The following is an 18,547-nucleotide window of genomic DNA, read 5'->3' on the forward strand; positions in this document are numbered from 1 at the left end:
AGAGAGAGAGAGAGAGAGAGAGAGAGAGAGACAGAGAGAGAGAGAGAGAGAGGAGAGAGAGAGAGAGAGAGAGAGAGAGAGAGAGATGTTGGAAAACAGTGCGTGTGCACAACTATTATAAACATGATAGATGTATTATAAGCAGCAGTGCAGATAAATGACACATATGACACATCCGAATAATACAGTTTATCACAATAATATAATTATAAAACGGCACAACTGGGAAAGTCCACGCAAAAAAAATCATTTTGTCATAATTTATTCATCCTTATATTGTTCTAAATCTGTCTATGGAAAATAAAACCCATCGACATCATTTCCTCCAAACAGGGAAGAGAAACAACAACTAGACACGACACACTTCTGCCCCCTAATGGATGTATTGTGACCATTCAAGTAGAAAAATAAACCACAATAAGGTTCTGAGGTTCTATAAAAACATATAAAAAGTTATCTTAACTTTATTAGTTCAATAATAAAACTTAATTAGTATTATAGTAACTTTATTAGTACTAGTATCTTAATACAGTATAACTCTATAAAGTGTTTTTATTTTATTGAGTTCTCTTTTAGGACTAATGATATATTGAATGATTGATCTCAGAGGCACATATACACTCACCTAAAGGATTATTAGGAACACCTGTTCAATTTCTCATTAATTCAATTATCTAATCAACCAATCACATGGCAGTTGCTTCAATGCATGTAGGGGTGTGGTCCTGGTCAAGACAATCTTCTGAACTATAAACTGAACGTCAGCATGGGAAAGAAAGGTGATTTAAGCCATTTTGTGCGTGGCATGGTTGTTGGTGCCAGACGGGCCGGTCTGAGTATTTCACAATCTGCTCTGGGATTTTCACGCACAACCATTTCTAGGGTTTACAAAGAATGGTGTGAAAAAGGGAGAAACAGTCAATGTGGCAGTCCTCTGGGCGAAAATGCCTTGTTGATGCTAGAGGTCAGAGGAGAATGGGCAGACTGATTCAAGCTGATAGAAGAGCAGCTTTGACTGAAATATACACTCGTTACAACCGAGGTATGCAGCAAAGCATTTGTGAAGCCACAACACACACAACCTTGAGGCGGATGGGCTACAACAGCAGAAGACCCCACCGGGTACCACTCATCTCCACTACTAATAGGAAAAAGAGGCTACAATTTGCACTCCGGGGCAGGCTATGTTCTGGATTCAAGATCTCAGACTGAAGTTTGACCAATCAGCTGTGAGCAAAGAAACATATAGGTGACGTAACTGACACACAGTGCTTGTTAGAATGGCTAGTTATTTTTTATACTGTGTAATAAAATAAAAATACTAATATAAAAATATATATTACAAATATAAAATCAAATATTGTTTACTATATAGGTAAAATCTGATTTTAAAGATTTGCTGGCTTTCCCTTACACTCACATGAAATTCAATTTACTTACTTATATTCCACTTTTATTGTATCACGTGTATTTGCATTGCAGTTTTTACATTCTTGTCTGTGGTGCAGAACATCTAGAAACACTTTCAGTTTCACTGTATTAGGACATTTTTCTTTGTCCTGAACCGAAGTTTTTATTAAGGCTTCAATGAAATGACTGACCCTGGTTAATGGCGCAAAGACTAGTCTATTAAAGGTAAAGGCTTATGCATTCTGTTGTAAAAGCAGGCCGTTTTATTAAGTGTTCTTCTTATATTTCTTCCGCTTCTCTGTGTTGCAGAACACACAGCTATTTATAATTCTGAGCTCCGTTGTCTTTCTGCAAAAAATAAACTTTTTTTTCCTGCAGAGCATCATATCAGACTAAAAGGAGACCTACATGCAACCAGTCCGCGTTATTTTTTGGGCAACTTGTTTGACACGCATTCATTGATTTTAAACACGTAAGATGTCAGAGTTTTCAATGCAGAAGCGTTGTGGTGTCATTTGCCTGTCAAATTAGCTGTTTACAGCTTTAACAAATTTGTACAGATTTCAGGATCAAAGCTTGAGTTGACAAAGAAACTCCACGAGCTGCTTCATGGTACCAACAAAGCTTGATCACGTTGGTTTGGTTTTGTCAACCCAAAACTAATCCAATTACCCTGAGTTTGTTCAGCTACATTCATGGTACAGCCCCCTGGTTTCTTTTTAACATAGTAATAGATCTATATGATTTTTCACCAATTGTACTGCTACCATGATAAATTAAGACAACATTTAATAGTAAATAGGGCAATATGGTAATGGCTTTAACATTTTATATACATTTTTATTATGAAAGTTATTTTCAATTAAACATGTGACATCAGATTTGAAAGTTGGACACCACCTTTCTTTATAGCACATTTCAAATGCAAATTCACTTCACTGCAAACCAAATCTACCTGGGTACAAATAAAATAACCACCTGAACCTGCAAGTGACTAACAATTTCATATGAATAATTCACAAAAACGATATTTGTTCATGTATAATAAATTCTTGCCAGCTCTGCAATGTCTACGGTTTGTGTTTCTAGAAACTGGAAACTGTTTTTGTAATCGTGCTTTTTTACAAAACCATACATATTAACTTGTTTTCTACAATTCTCTAATGAAAATAAACACAATAAGGGCTTTGAAACAAGTATAATGTAACTATCAAAAGCAAAAACTTTTATAGTCAGATGCTACAACGGCTAAAGTACAGGGTATTTAAACGTTTTGACTAAAACATCTACGTATTTTTCTAAATAAAACAAAAAATCTTACAACACAACAACTAAAGTCTATGACCTACTGTAAATAATCATTATTCCAATCCGCAGATGAATGAAAACAGTCGAAAAGCATATACAAGTTTCAAGTAAAGGTTAAAAAGTTGTGAACAACTAAGAAATGAAGAATATATTTGTTAAAATACCTTATTTAACATTTTATCCAAGTAAACTCTAATTACTGTATTGATAAACATTATATTACTGATCAGCTGGCTGTGTTGATCTTTACTGTATCTCTGTTCTTCTTCAGAAAGCTTCAAGATTTAGGCATCCTCATAGTAATTGTCGGTTGCTGTAGTGGTGGATTCTGTGTCGTAAAAACATTTGAGAGTTATTCAGTTGGCTCTCTCACTAGACAAACCAAAACATCATGCTGTTATAAATGAACAAAGATAAGAGACATAATGACCTTTAGAGTTGCTCTTATAGGTGGTCACTATCACAACCACAGTCATGATGATAAGACCAACAGAAATAAAGGAGGCAAAGCCGATGTAGCATGAAGACACTTCTTCCTTGTGATGATCTGAAACTACGAAGAAATGCAAAGCCAATGACAGGGACGGTTTGGCTTGTATACTTACAACACACAGACCAAACGACAACCAATCCTTGGTGTTTCGAGACTGACAATACCTAAACCATGTAGACTAACTTTGAATGCCACAAAACCCCCCCGTGTGATGTCGTCTAACTCAAAACACCAAGGATTTAGTGAGAGGATCCGGAATAAACACCTATGAGACATTATAACAAACACACGTTATTTATCAACTCTCCTTTATATACTTCAAATGAAGACTATTCTAGATATTGTGATCAGTGGTGTCAAGGAAACACAGAGAATATTAAGATCAAGGATTGACAGATTACCTGAGATCTTATTAACCCGAATAGTCGGGTAGCCAGACTGATTGAAAATGTAAGTTTCACTGTGCAGTTTTGTGGTGTTCCCTCCGAAATCAGCTTTTAGGACACAGGTGAATGAAACAGGTGGACTCACTGTGACCTTGTAATACATCTCATATGGAGAGATGATTCTCTTCCGGGTGTAGCTATTTTCACTCTCTATGGAGAGTTTACAAGAGCTCGACCAATGATGGCTCAACTGTTCGCACATCACTATAAAATGTCCACTGTCCTCCACCTGCTGCCACACTGTAATATTCGGCGACAGGAGTTCTTTAAAAAACAACAACAAACCAACATGCATGTGAAAAAAGCATTTCATTTTTTATTTTTTGCAGTTTTATGTGCGCTTTCAATATTGTGCATCTTTATTTAACATCTCAATGTGATTGTGACACTGGATGGTTAAATAATGACTGCAGTTTTTTTGGAAGATGTTATGTTAGTCATCTCAACCCTTATTTACAGTTTCAATGCTCCTTTCACTGAATAAAAAAACAACTGGGGGAATAAAATACATCCATATTCAATTATTATGTGTGAGATGATCTTGCTTTTCTTGTGGTACTAAAAGGACATTATTTACAATCATAAAAAATGATCAAAAAATAGGTTAGGTTACAAGTTAGGTTTTGTAATAAGCTTTTAAAGGACTTTCACCTTTATTTTTGTTTAAAGTTGCTTACCTTCAGGGTCATTCAGATAATCCAAATCAACATCCAAATGACGAATTATATGAAAGAAATCATCAGGGTCCTGTCCAATAAATATTTATAAAAAGTTAATAACGGAATACATTATACAATTGAAACAGTAGCTTCATCAGTTGTTTTAACTTACATAATCATCTTCTTCCTCAATATAACACATCTCTAGACAAAAGAAAGATGACAAATTAGAATAATTAAGCAAAACAAATGTACTGTATTTGGCAATGTATTGTATAAAAACACTTTAAACACACACAAAGATACTATCTGTATTTTTTTACTTACGAAATGTTAGCCAAGTGACCAGCAAAAGACAGTTAAAGAGAAACTTCATCTTGCTTCAAACTCTTAATCTCAGAATAAAACACTGGACAACAGCTTTGCATTTTCACTTCGCTTTCTATTTCCTGTGGTAAATACAGATAAGCTGAACAAGTTGTCTTCCTTATTTGCAACAGAAAGCTTTGAGAAAATATCCAAACGTTTTCTTTATGTAGATTTACACAGTTTCATGTCATTGCTGTGCAGAGTGTTTTGAGTGTGTTGTTTATTGAGAATTATAATTGCAATATAATCTGGTTTCTTGATACATCACACATTACATAAATCTAAAGGAGGGAAGCTGGACATAACCCCGACTGTACAGTAATCGGTTCTGGTAAAGTTTCTCAAGATGTCTGAACTTGTTTACTGCAAAGCAAAACGGGTACAAATGCCATGACAAGTCTCGGGGTACATTTGAGCATTTTAGTGGTCATGACATGCTTTGATCTTTTTTTAAATTCCTATAAATAATACACAAGTGAGAAACTTGTCATCTTGACTTCTGCATTTGTTTGCTTAGAAACTGATTAAGAGCACTAGTCTCTTTTCAACACTTGACTGCATCTCTCACCCCCCTGCAAAATTGAACTTTGGCGTACTTAATACACGATATTGCAACAGCGTGTTATTTACACTCAATTGCAACAGGACTTGTTTTAATGACGCCATTCTATGTGAGAGAACATCAGCATGGTTTAATGAACGCACAATGAGAAGGGCATACAAAGTGACATCTAGGTTATTAGGGTTTCGAGCCCGAAGGGCTGAAAACCTATTGTTTTTGTAAGGATTTTTATTCTTCTTCTTATTATTATTATTCCGCCATAAAACGCGTAGCCCAGCCCAAACCGTAAGTCGTAGAAACTCGAGACTTTGTCGGATGGTAGTAGTCTTGCACGCTACTCAGATACTCGGAGACAGCCAAATCGGCCCATAGGTGGCGCTATAGCGATAGCCAATGCGTTTGAGCTCAATGCTCATAAACCAGATGTCGCACAACAAAATGTTTGGTGTCATTGGAATCCTTGGCTCAAAACTTAAAAAATGGCTATCTCCGATTTCATTTCCGGTATGCAAATTGTCCCGCTAATTTGCATTTTATAAAAAAACCAAAAATGAACTAGTCCCTGGATTTTTGCCCGATCGGAACCAAACCAACGCTGCTGAATTCTGTGGAGTGTGAATGTAAATATTCGTTGAAAAAAAGTTGAAATTTCGATTCAGGGTCGCTAGGGGGCTCTAAAACGTGTGAACCGATAGTTGCCTATTTCACTAAAATGGCTATATCTAGAGAACGGTTTGAGCTATCTTCACGGGGCTTACACCGTATATGTAGACCCTCAGTCCGGGGTCACAATAAAAATAACTCGGTGTTTGGCCACTAGTTGGCGCTATAATAGCAAAGAACACGAAAAGGGCTATAACTACCCAACCGTTTGCCCGATCGACTTATTATTTTGTATGGTGTGTCTTTGTGTCATGCACCGTGACTGTATAAAAGGACTTTGGCTTTTCTCAAAAAACATGGCCGCCATCGGCCAATGAAATTTGAGCACTCATTAGACAGGGTTAACGGACGCCGATCAAAATGACACTCGCTGGGCTTGTTCCTGTCCTGGTCATGAAGGTCTGTAAGAAATATGAACTCATTTGGCCACTGGGGGCGAAATAACATTTTTGGAGTGCTTAAACAATTGTGTATCACGTGACATACATCTACAGGCTCTGATACGCTTTGAAAATAAACGTCTCGGCCCAGGAACTTCAGACTTCTTGAGTTTGAAAGCACCTTCGCTTCAATTTAAAAGCCAACAACAATGAAAATCGGATACTCATTAACAAATTGTCCAAATGATTTGACAGTCAGAAAAATAACATTCTTGTAGTATATGTGCATGTTTCTGTAACCATGCATAGTTTCTATGAGTTGATACCTGTCATTTTTCTGTGCGTGTGTGTGTTGGACTTTGATCCTTCATGCGTTTGTTGTGGTGTGACCCCCTAAACTGTTCATGAATGCATGACTGCTTTTGACTGTCTTAAAACTCGAAACCCGATAAATGCTGCTTGCAGCTTTAATTTGTATTTAAATTGTTAAAATAACATTTTCAATTGTCATTCTCACATAACACATGCAAATAATGGTAATGATGTCTGGCAATGTAATAATGCTTTATTCCAAGTCATATAAAATTACAGCTTCTGCCCCCTAATGGACATACCAAACACTTCAGTAAGCAGCTACAAAATATCAATAATATCAACAACATGCAGTTTGTCATCAAAAGAAGCGTGGATTGATGTCCTTTCCAATAATAGCACATCATTTAATCACATAACAAGAACATAACGTAAACAGAAACAATAGCTAATAAATGAGTAAATACACATACACAAAACATGTCACAGTTACATTTTTTAAAGATCAAAAGTAAAAAGTTAACCTACCAAATTTACACCACAATGACCTGATTATGCAAAAAAAACTGAGTATGTTCACTGTAAAACTTTGCTGTAGTTTTGCAGAAGGTTTGCCAGTAACTTACTATTGTTTTCATTTACAATTTTTGTTTTAAACATAAACTTACCTACTTCTCTATATATATCTTATGTCAGTTTTCTTAACTGCATCAAAATGTAAGAAGTTTCAAATATTTTTAGTAGAAAACAAGACAAAAATGTTTAGCAAGAATGTCATTTTTTTGCAGTTTTGCAAGTTTTATTTATTTTTATTAAAGTTTAATCAAACTGGAAACAGTACTAATAGGAAAATAGTTTTAAGTAGTAATTAAATCTACAGTAGTTACTGGCAAACCTGTTGCAAAGCTACAGCAAAGTTTTACATGAAATGTTTCTAATCAGACATTTTTAACATTATAGCTAAATTAATTTGATAAAATTGCTAGAAGTTTGTTTAACTCTTAAGTTAAAACTTCTCTTTTTAAGGCCATTTTCATACAGAATGAGAAAATAGAAAGCAAAGTTAGATTATAGTTGTTTACTTTCTCCGGGGTCATATTCAGAATCAAAATAACATATGCATGCCTCTGCACAAAAGAAAGAAAACATATCACACATGTCTACACACAATTTTTAAAGTACCCTGTCTTATATTCGCATATAGAAATGAATGTAAATGTAAATATAACAATGTACTCACGTAAAGCCAACCAACTGAGCAGAGAATTAAAGAGAAACTGAACTTTGTGAGTCTAAGACACTGTGAAACAACTTTCACCCTTTATTTTATGTGTTATCGGTGGAACATGAGGTTTTTGTCAGTGACAAACTTTAAACAGTTGCAAAATTAACCAAAAAAATGTATTAAAACGTATTAATTGCATACAATTCAACACATACAGACAAATGAATAATAAAAACTAACTAACCCTCTCTCTTTCTCTAAACAGCTTTTGTTCTGGCTTTTGAACAAAAAGAACCTTGTGTATTATTCCTGTATGACATCGCTTTACTGCTCCCAGAAGTCGTTTAAGATAAAAGTGTCTGCTGTGGAGTTGATGATATTATAGTTATATCCAGCAGAGGGCAGTAACTGTGTTTTGATAAGTATTTAGAAAAGATTCTTGCATCAGTTAAATTATTTGTATGCTTTAATATTTAATGATAAAATACAGTATAACCTAAACCTTCTGAATAGCAGTGATAGTGAACAGCAGTCCACCTTACACAGGTACTGATTATTTTAACTGTCTACATAATAAAATGTAAAAGATTCCTTTGAATTTCCAAATATTTGATTCTCATTCATGTGCTGTAAACATTGATTTAATATTGCTTTGATTGAGAGAACATGCTTGTGCTTTCCTGCTTCTGTAAACTTGATTTGCAGCATTTCCTAACCCTGTTTCTTCCTTTTCATTTCATGCCTCTCTTTTCAAATGTCAGAAAGAACTTAAACAGTTTTAACAAAAATAATTTAATTAATTATGTATATTTGATATGATTTTTGTTGGGAAACCTTGTCTAAATACGGTAATTCATTATAATTCGTATAATATAAATATAGATAGACCTTTTTCTTATGTCTCTACATTACAAATTATCTGATTTCCAGATACAAAAAAAAGTGAAGAGCAACAACGAGCTGTTCTGTTTTGTCTCCATTAAATATCAAAGTATTTTGCTATTAACAGAAGAGATGGGTTTTAAGTTGTTTTTTGAAGGTTGAGAGATGTGGTTGGGCGGACCGAGTTAGGAAGAATGTTCCACCAGGAAGGAGTTGTGAAGGAGAATGAGCGGAAAGTGATTTAATGCCCTTATGAGAAGGCAATACAAGACACTGCTGGTTTGCTGAACGCAGAGTTCTTGATGGGATGTAGAAGGGTGTGAAAGTATACCTTTACAGATCCAGTGATAGTCCTGTAGGCAAACATCAGTGACTTGAATCTGATACGGTCTTCAACCGATAGCCATTGGAGAGAGATGAAAAGAGGTGTCACATGAGCCCTTTTGTGCTGTTGGAAGACGGGGCGTGCTGCTGCTTTTTGAACCAGCTGGAGTGGTTTGATAGCCTTTGCAGGAAGACCAGCAAGAAGAGCATTGCAGTAGTTCAACCTTAAGATTGTAAGGAGTTTTGCCGCATGCTCCGTAAGATAGGGTCTAGCCTTTCTAATGTTAAATAAGACATATTAGCATGACCGCATTGTCTTTGCAATGTGATCGTTGAAGAAGGGGTCACACGTAAGTCATGTAGATGGAGAAAAGGAGTGGTCCAAGCACCGATCCCTGAGGGACCCCAGTGATGTGGTGAGCAGTGGACAGCGAGCCCCTCCATGACACTCTGAAGGATCTGCCGGAGAGGTATGATTTGAACCAGCAGAGAGGAGTGCCTGAGATTCCTAGTGATGAGAAGGTTTCTAGCAGCATCTGGTGATTGACAGTGTCGAACTCTGCAGATCTTAACAGAATCAGGATCAAGCATTTAGATTCCGCCTTGGCTAGCTGCAGTGCTTTTGTGACCTGTAGCAGTGCAGTCTCAGAGGAGTAGTTTGTTTTGAAGCCGGACTGCGAGATACAATTTTATTTTGGTAAAACAGAAAAGCATGCAGATGAATTTATTCATCATAAAATACATCAAATATATATTTACAAAGGTGTCTACTTTTTTCAGTAACTATTTTCATTCTTCAGAGAAGCACAGGAATATTCATGTGTTCTCATAATAATTGTTGGTATCTCTCATGCTGGATTCCGTGTTGTACAAAGAGTTTGAGTTAGTCTGTGTACAATGGAATGACATGGGAAAGGCCTGGCGTAACATCTTTTGCTGAACTTAAATCAAAACTCATTACAGACAAGGTTTTAGGGACTAAAACTGACACATGAAAAATATATAATGATTATAAATGAATAAATGATTGGGAAAATACTCACCTTTAAAATTACTCTTAATCGGGGTCACTGTCACTACAGCAGTCGTCATGTTAAGACAAAGTCTGAACTCAGTTATATAGAATGGGAAAAGTAATACGGATGTTAAAATATGAAAAATAAAGCCAGGCTTATGAATGAATGAACAGATAAAGAAAACATAATGTCTTTAACATGTATACATGCATATTCCTTAAGCAGTTTATATACTGTACAAAGAAGTACCTTTGCTTTTAACGTTTCAAAATCACAGAGTTTGGATTGACACGTTATTATAAAAAACCACGGCACAAAAAAGCGATGAAGACTACTGCATGGTTTGAGGTTAAGTTTCTGGAAACTACAGGAAAGCTCTGCGACCACTTTCACCAACCACAGGCTTACTGCTGATATTTTTATTTACAAAACTTTCCATAAAACAGTAACACGATAGTGTTAAAAACTGGATTAAAAGGACTCCAAGGAACCTCCAAGCAAATACAAATGAAACAATTTAATGACTGTTTACAGGCCCGATTAAACTACAAACGCTTCTATGGAGTAAAGCAGACATTGGTAAACATACAGTAATCTTACTTTTATATAATATCAATAATGACATGCTATCTGTAATCTATATCAGAAGAAAAAAGGCAAATTGGTGGTATGTTCCTGTATGAAAATGAAGTTTAATTTTAGTACAAGAAATATTAACTGCGTCATCATCTCACAGTTTTAATTACGAATACATTGTGAATAAGAACATTACAGAAGATTAAACAACTTGATTAATTCATTGTCAAATTTGATGAATCTATTAAATGTTATTTGAATCTCCATCACAATGAAGGACTGTATGTCAGGTGTGTTACATCACAGAGCAGCAACAGGTGGCTGGGTAATCTTCAGCGTTCACTTCAGACTCATTTCCGTACACAAAGTACACATAGGATTTTGCTTTCCACATGTAGTTGACTTTGGTAATGGGAATCAGCTCTATTGTCTGTCTCTACAAAAACAGTGAGAGTACAAATCAATTATCACTACTTTTTTGGATTTAGAAAGAAAAAACTCTGAAAGGAGAATACAACATGAACTATTATGTAAGCACACAACTAGATCTGTACCTGTTGTAAAATGCGTGAGGATTGGCCGAATTTGGCCTGGTGCTCTTTCACGAAACGGTCGGAAGCTTGTGCGACAGACACATCAGGAAAACCAAAAATTGGATACAACTACAGCAAAGACACACACTGTTAATTCTCTTCTATATTTGATAGAAATACACCACATTGATCCAGCTATATGCATGTATATGTACAATGTATACGTTTGTGATTACCATGCATTGGGTATCTTGAAAGAGCTGCTTTCCTGAAACGCTCTCAAGGTTTTTCACTTTCAGTCCGCTTGACTGCTGTGCTACAAAATCAGACTTCTCAGTGCTCCTGAAATGATCAAAACACGTTCAGTTTCACTAACAGGACTGACCTGAATCAACAGAGCCCAACCTCAAATCTTTATATTATTTTGGTCCCAATATGGCATGAGCTTCTCCTAAATGTGAACCTATAGGATTTTGTCATCCAGTTGGAAAAAATCTTACCATTTAATATTGACATTGATGAAGACGAGCAGCTGTTTCTTCCCACGACATGTCTCACACTCACGATTGCCATGGCCGCTACACGAAGAACAGCTGCAAGAGATCAAATCAAAATTCAGATTCAAGAGCTGCATTTGAATTTAACCGAGTAATGCACAGTACGGAAAAAAATCTTAAAATCTAAGCTCTACATTGTTTATGTCATGATCCTGCCTTTCCTTGTCTTGGTTTTCGAGTCTTGTGGCAGGATCATGTCAGTCCCATGTGTTTTGTGTGGAGAAAGAGCATTGTTTTGGTTTGAGAAGCCATGCTCTCTCTCCGGTGTCACGTCCTTTAGCCCCGCCCCCTTGTTTCCCTGTTAGCAGTCCATTAGTGTTAGTCTTGTCTCCAGCCCTGGTCCATCTTTCCCTTAGTGTTTCAGTCCCCTCACCTGCCTCGTGCAATCCTCCTGTTAGCTTTCCCTTAGTGTTTTATCCATGTCACCTGCCGCCACTCTCCCTGTGTCATCAGCCCTTGTTAGTGTTTCCCCTTATCAAGCCCCAGTTTCCCTCTGTCTCTTGTCGGTTCATTTTGGATTTTGGATTTTGCACATTTACCCTTGTCTGTATTGGATTACCCTGTTTCTTGGACTCTAGTTTGTGGACTTCTAGGTTATTTCTTATTCTTATTACCCTGTTGTTTTGTTCCCCTTGTGGGAGGTTTTGGTTTACATTCTTGTCTTGTTTTAGTTAATGTTTTCCCCATCGAGGGTCTTTGTGCTAATAAAGTTTTCTTGTTTCTCAAACCGCTGCCTGCGCTTGGGTTCTGTCCACACACCGTAACAGTTTAAGGTATCCATAATGAAAGTTATATCATCATTTATTCACCCTCAAATCATTCCGAACCTGTTCTGCAGAAGACAAATGATATTTTAAAGAACGTTGGTAACCAAACTGACTTCCGTTGTATGGTCACAAAACCACTTTATATTTTGTTTCACAGAAGAAAGAATAATCTAGAAATAAAACACAGGTACATCTCACAGAGCTCAACTTACTTCTCTCGTCCGCTGCCCGTGCAGTGCCCGCATTGTTCGTCGCTCAGACGTCGTCCGGTACCGCTACACGGCCCACACACTTTCTGCACAGAAAAAAGACAGATTTCAAATAAAGGCATATTCAGTTATCTGCACTGAATAAAAATGTTTTGTAAATGTTTGGCCTGAAAAATAAATAAAAAGAAGAAACACAGAAACACAGAGCCCAAGTGGAATTCTTTGCCGAATTCCTAATGCAATTGCCATGATGTCACTCACGTTTCCAGCCCCAGCGCATGTGGTACAGGGACTTCTTCCCGCTCCGTTGCACGTGTGACAGTTCTGAAGAACAAACAGAATATAACGCTCTAAAATATAAACAAAATAAATGTAACATATCATCGGACTTAGCGACCATCGATTTTGATGGCTGGATAAGCACACAAAAACAGAGAACACTCATCATTTATTCAACCTTGTGTAATTCAAAAAATATTTATGACGCTTTCTTCTGTGAAACACAAAAGATGATATTTTGAGAAATGTCTCAGTGGTTTTGTGTCCATACAATGGAACTAAACAGCTGCCAATGTCGTTTCGTGACAAACATTCTTCAAAATATCTTCTTTTGTTTTCTCCAGAAGAAAGAAATACAGGTTTGACATTACAAGATGATGGATAAACGATGAAAGTCTCTTTTTGTACATTATAGTAATTGCCATCATGTATATGGACAGATCATTTAGAGTCTGCCAAATGCATAAATCTAGAAGTATGTCAAATCTAAATCTGTGGTTTTGTGATCCGACCTTCATTGAGGAGGTATAAGGCACTTTGATGGTCTGCTTCTGGTCCTGGAAGAAAGTTGGAAGTTTGGCTGCGATTTGCCACGGCGTCGGGGCAGGCTGAGTACCGGCATCCACAGTCTGCCCTGTGAGACAGCGCCGTTGAGTTATTAAGAGACGTTAAAAAGTGAACAGTTTTCTCAGATGCTAAAGATTGTACACATTGTGGCTCTATGGTACTTTCTGGACATTTCTCTGTGCGTTTGAGTGATGAGATCTGCCAACAAATGGCATACCGGTACATTGAGGCATCACACTAGCATGCAGCTATGGAGGCGAGTGTTGTCAGAACATGTATAGAATTCCTTTTAAGCCAGATGAAAGGCATCACCCTTAAAGAAAAAGCTTGAGTCAAATTTCTGTAATAATTTACTCCCCCTCGGGTCTCTAGATACCCTTCATTTCGTGAAGCACGAAGGTCAATAGGCGAATTGTGACCACATGTGTGAAGCAGGCTTCGGTATTTCACAAAGAAAGTCACATGGGTTTGGCACGACATGAGTTAATTATACTGTTAGTTTGGACGAACTATCCCTTTAAGCAAAAGCTTCAACGTTTAGTGAATGAACCCATGACTGCATTAAAGATGCAACTTTATTGACTACCTGTGTATGGCTCATTGCTCCATTCAGACGATCTGGACTCTGTGAACGTCTCCAAACGATACTGAGAACAGATAAAGAGCAAAACAGACCTCTGTTTATCACTACGAACCCTTGCTTCAACTCGAGTTCTGCGTGTAAACATGGAGCTGTAGACTTGATGTTAAAACATCAGTTTGATACAGTCATAAAGACAAGGATTCACCCTGTAGGTATTAAACGTCTCCATGTTGGTTATAACTCCGTGATCGACAGGACCGGAACTATAGCAACACTTGCTGTCGACATATGTTCTGAGAGCCGTGCGAGCTCTGTCCTCTGAGATGGAGGGAATTCTGTTACAAAGGAGAGAAAAATCAATGAATGGGTGACCTTTCCACAAGACATGCAGGTTTTCAAAAGGGTGTGTGACTGTCTAGTACAACATTATCTAATCTGGCTCTTGTAGTGCACTACACAAAAACCCGACTGTGGTGCAGTTTACTTGTTTTTTATTATTATTGTTCATTCTTTGTTGTTCTGTCAATGTTTCTATAGGGTTGACGTTTTGTATTATACTGTACTGATTATGCATAAAATAGTGTGTTTAAGTGGTGTTAAAAGTAGGCCTGTTAAACGATTAATTGCGATTAATCACATTCAGAATAACAAAATATATGTCTGTGTATGTTAATTTTGTATTATAACAACATACAAAATACGTGCATATATTTAGGAAAAAAATTAAATAGGAAAATGACTTTACATTTATATATAATTTAAATGATTGGTAAATAAAAATAAATACATGTAGACATTTCCTAAATATGTATATGTGTTTATAAATACAAAATGAATATGCACAGTACGCAGACAAATATTATGTAAATACAGCCCTAGTTAAAAGTCTTTAATGACAGCATGGAGAAACTCACTGCCACTCTGGGTGATTTGGGGCTGTGGGCATAGGCTGGGGTACAGATGGCATTGGTGGTGGAAGATACCCGCCTGTTTTAAGAGACACATTAATTACACAACTCGTACACAAGACAAGATCATTCACAGACGTGCTTGAGATGAGACGAATATATTTGAACATTGATGCTTCTTACCACCACCGCCGGCCAAGGTTCCCTCATATCCTGGAACTGTGTCAAACATGTTCCCAGGGGGTGCGTAAGGCGCGGCCGACATTGCTGAATGAAATAGAAACTAACCGGTCAGGTCAGATCAGATAGCTTGCTTTTGCATCACAAATGACACTACAGAACATATTTCAGTTTAAAAACCACAGAAACATTTTGTATCTGTTGTTTTGAAAGGTTCTGCACACTTTAACACATCTGCATACTATTTATTGACACTATACAAACATGTTTACTCGCTATATTATATATTGCGATATCTAACCTGATTTACCGTATTAATGGTTCGTTTAAATGGAAAAAACTAAGCTTTTCAATATAGAGAAAACACAAATAGCTAAATATAAATATCTGTAGTGCAGGATATTATTAGTACTCAGCTGTTCAGACAGCTCAAGGATTGAAATTAAGCCACAGAACTTACTTTTCTTGAATAGAAAATAATCCCAAGAGTTGAAATGTATGTAGCTAAATAAAAATCCAAAGGGAGTGTTTTCTGGCGTGGAGTGGTTCTGTTGGCTATATGTAGGCTACTATAGAACATATGGTGTACATCCGGTACATATGGGTTGCATATGCGAGCTATGCTATTGGACGAAGAGATGAGGGTGGGATAATAGAGTTAAGTTTTTCTTCATGAAACCAGTCATTACCGGAGAGGGAGAGAGAGAGAGAGAGAGAGAGAGAGAGAGAGAGAGAGCGAGAAAGAGAAGGGGGTGGTACTTCCAGATAATCCTTTAGGCATGTTTGTAAAGGAATGTTAGCTTTGATCACTGCCAGAGCACTGCCGCCTCAGTACTATGCATTAAGAAAACCATGATTTTACTTTAGCAGTACTTTAGTAAAATCGTAGCAAGCCTTGCTTTTTAATAGCTCGATTACCATTTGTATTACCAGTTTTATGACAAATGTCATGGTTAAACTATGACAGCACTGTTATAGTAAGCAAACTCATATAGTAAGACAATGGTAAACAAAAAGGAAATGATGAAACGACAGAGATGTGTTTAGACTAGAGGAAGCCGTCAATGTTTCAAATCTGGTTGAAAGGTTGTGAGTGGGTGGAACAGTATAAACTCATAAAGTGACAACTGCATTTACTAGACAGGAAATACTACAGATAATTCTTGAGAAGAGCAGAACAGTGACGTACTTGTAAAAGTCAATCGTGTTACAACATGTCAAATAACATGAGAAAGGTTAGATGCCATGGTTGTTCAAATATACCATTTCACATGCAGAAAATGTAGCATATTAAAATAGTAATCTGAAATGTAGCATAAACTATAGTGAAATTATAAACTGTATATACCATGGACCGCGGAACGCATCTGAACCAGAGGGGGCCATGATTTCAAGTTACGCTAAGGGAGTGGGGCGCATATGCATTGAAACAGACAATATTACTGATATATTAAATAACGTTGCGGGGCACTTTATTGTATTCCGACACAACACAGTCGCATCTACAGCACGCACACATGCTTGCCCAGATTAACCCATTTGATCCCATTCTAACATTCATACACAACAGGCCAAGCCTATTTACACATAAATGCACAGATGAAACTATAGCAAACACATAAAGTACATCCAGTCCACAACCACAACTCATCTTGCTGCCTTGAATCTAAATCAACATCAATCATTATCATCACAAGTCAACACTCATATCAGATTGATGATACACACACACACACACACACACACACACGCACGCACACAATAAAACAAGTAAAGTTGCCGTGGCCCCCCCGGCCCACCCAGTTCCGCCGTCTACGGTATATACTGTAATGTTAAATATTGCAGCACTATTAAACAGGCCTACAGAAGGCATGCATGTGGTGTAATACGGAAGTTACGGTTATTATTACGTAACTTGAACCTCATAAAGAAATGATGGAAACGTTTTTAAAGGGTCTACGGTATAAAGGAATTGTTTCTGACATCCGCGAACAGGCCACATCGCTCATACCTGCTGCTCCATACACTGGATTGACGGTGCCATAACCGACTCCATAGACGCTTTCAAAGAAAGTTCACAAAAAAAGATTAGCTTGAGCATTTTTTTCAAGCACGAGCCCTCAATGTATATATTTTCTGCGTGATGTTTCTTACCCGGCGATGGGTCTCTCCATTTTGGCGAGGGAAAGTGAAGCGTTTCCTTATATTGTTATAGCTTCCTCTCGCATTCCTCAATCATGTGATGCTTCGTGAATTGTTTGAATTAAGTGGAAGTAACAACAAGTGAACAAACAGGCGACTGTTGTTTTATTGGATACCGTTACAATGACACTTTGTATATGTAAAACAATGCTTGACTTCGGGGAAGCGCTGGCTGGGCTGCGTTAGGAACTGCTTGTTTCGCTTTTGTTTAGCGTGTCTCTGTGGCATTTTACAGGTTACTAAAGTCAATTAATTCGTTTGTTTATCTCATTGGTGAAATTAGTATTCGCTGTACAGCGTTATTTATAACTACGTCTGCACCAGTAAGAAAGCAAAAACTCTTTAGATTAAAAACAACGTTATTGCTGGTGCGCAGGCGCAGGGGCGTTGCTAGGTAACAACAAGTCCGGAAGTGTAGCGTGCCACTGACGAGATTCATGTGATAGTGCACCCGCGGGGAAAGGCACTATATGAAAATACTTTTATTCCATATTATTTACTTGATTATATTAAAACTTAGATGTTTTTTTACCTCACTATACACTAAGTTTGAACAATTTTACAAATACATTTTTAAATAAACTACAGTAGGTTTATCCGTTTACTATAGTTACTACATATTGCAGCAAGTATAACATGGTATAATAACGAAGTACAATATTCTACAATTTATTTCGGAAAGTATTTTAGACAGTCTCGTGGATTATAATGCATCATGCACTGCAGTCTCGTGGATAATAATGCATCATGCACTGCAGTCTCGTGGATTATAATGCATCATGCACTGCAGTCTCGTGGATAATAATGCATCATGCACTGCAGTCTCGTGGATTATAATGCATCATGCACTGCAGTCTCGTGGATAATAATGCATCATGCACTGCAGTCTCGTGGATTATAATGCATCATGCACTGCAGTCTCGTGGATTATAATGCATCATGCACTGCAGTCTAGTGGATTATAATTCATCATGCACTGCAGTCTCGTGGATTATAATGCATCATGCACTGCAGTCTCGTGGATTGTAATGCATCATGCACTGCAGTCTCGTGGATTATAATGCATCATGCACTGCAGTCTCGTGGATTGTAATGCATCATGCACTGCAGTCTCGTGGATTATAATGCATCATGCAC

General features: G+C 37.1%; 2 protein-coding genes across 6 annotated transcripts; both read right to left on the reverse strand.

Moving 5' to 3' along the window:
- Positions 1-2,183: 2,183 nt before the first annotated feature.
- LOC306900657 (uncharacterized protein) lies at positions 2,184-4,753 on the reverse strand. Its single transcript, XM_079467826.1, has 6 exons — positions 4,644-4,753; positions 4,489-4,520; positions 4,335-4,404; positions 3,613-3,921; positions 3,149-3,271; positions 2,184-3,046 (listed from the first exon to the last, which is right to left on the reverse strand). The coding sequence occupies exons 1-6, from the start codon at positions 4,690-4,692 to the stop codon at positions 3,003-3,005; spliced, it is 627 nt and encodes a 208-aa protein (XP_079323952.1). The 5' UTR covers positions 4,693-4,753; the 3' UTR covers positions 2,184-3,002.
- Positions 4,754-7,891: 3,138 nt separating this feature from the next.
- On the reverse strand, positions 7,892-17,818 carry ssuh2rs1 (ssu-2 homolog, related sequence 1). Of its 5 annotated transcripts, XR_013787356.1 has the most exons (14): positions 17,363-17,818; positions 17,220-17,269; positions 15,215-15,295; positions 15,035-15,107; positions 14,326-14,455; positions 14,124-14,184; positions 13,483-13,604; positions 12,953-13,015; positions 12,695-12,777; positions 11,659-11,751; positions 11,395-11,500; positions 11,180-11,287; positions 10,077-11,061; positions 7,892-9,707 (listed from the first exon to the last, which is right to left on the reverse strand). XR_013787356.1 is itself a non-coding variant. In XM_079468474.1 (13 exons), the coding sequence occupies exons 1-13, from the start codon at positions 17,380-17,382 to the stop codon at positions 10,921-10,923; spliced, it is 1,134 nt and encodes a 377-aa protein (XP_079324600.1). In that variant the 5' UTR covers positions 17,383-17,818; the 3' UTR covers positions 10,181-10,920. The 5 variants fall into 5 exon arrangements, 4 of the variants coding, with proteins under 4 accessions (XP_079324601.1, XP_079324600.1, XP_079324602.1 ...); XM_079468474.1 differs by lacking the exon at positions 7,892-9,707 and having other exon boundaries at positions 10,181-11,061; positions 15,212-15,295; XM_079468475.1 differs by lacking the exons at positions 7,892-9,707; positions 17,220-17,269; positions 17,363-17,818 and adding an exon at positions 15,669-15,910 and having other exon boundaries at positions 9,710-11,061; positions 15,212-15,295.
- Between the last annotated feature and the right edge of the window lie 729 nt (positions 17,819-18,547).

Source organism: Barbatula barbatula, assembly GCF_947034865.1.
Source record: "Barbatula barbatula genome assembly, chromosome: 11".
NCBI classification, from domain to species: Eukaryota; Metazoa; Chordata; class Actinopteri; order Cypriniformes; family Nemacheilidae; genus Barbatula; species Barbatula barbatula.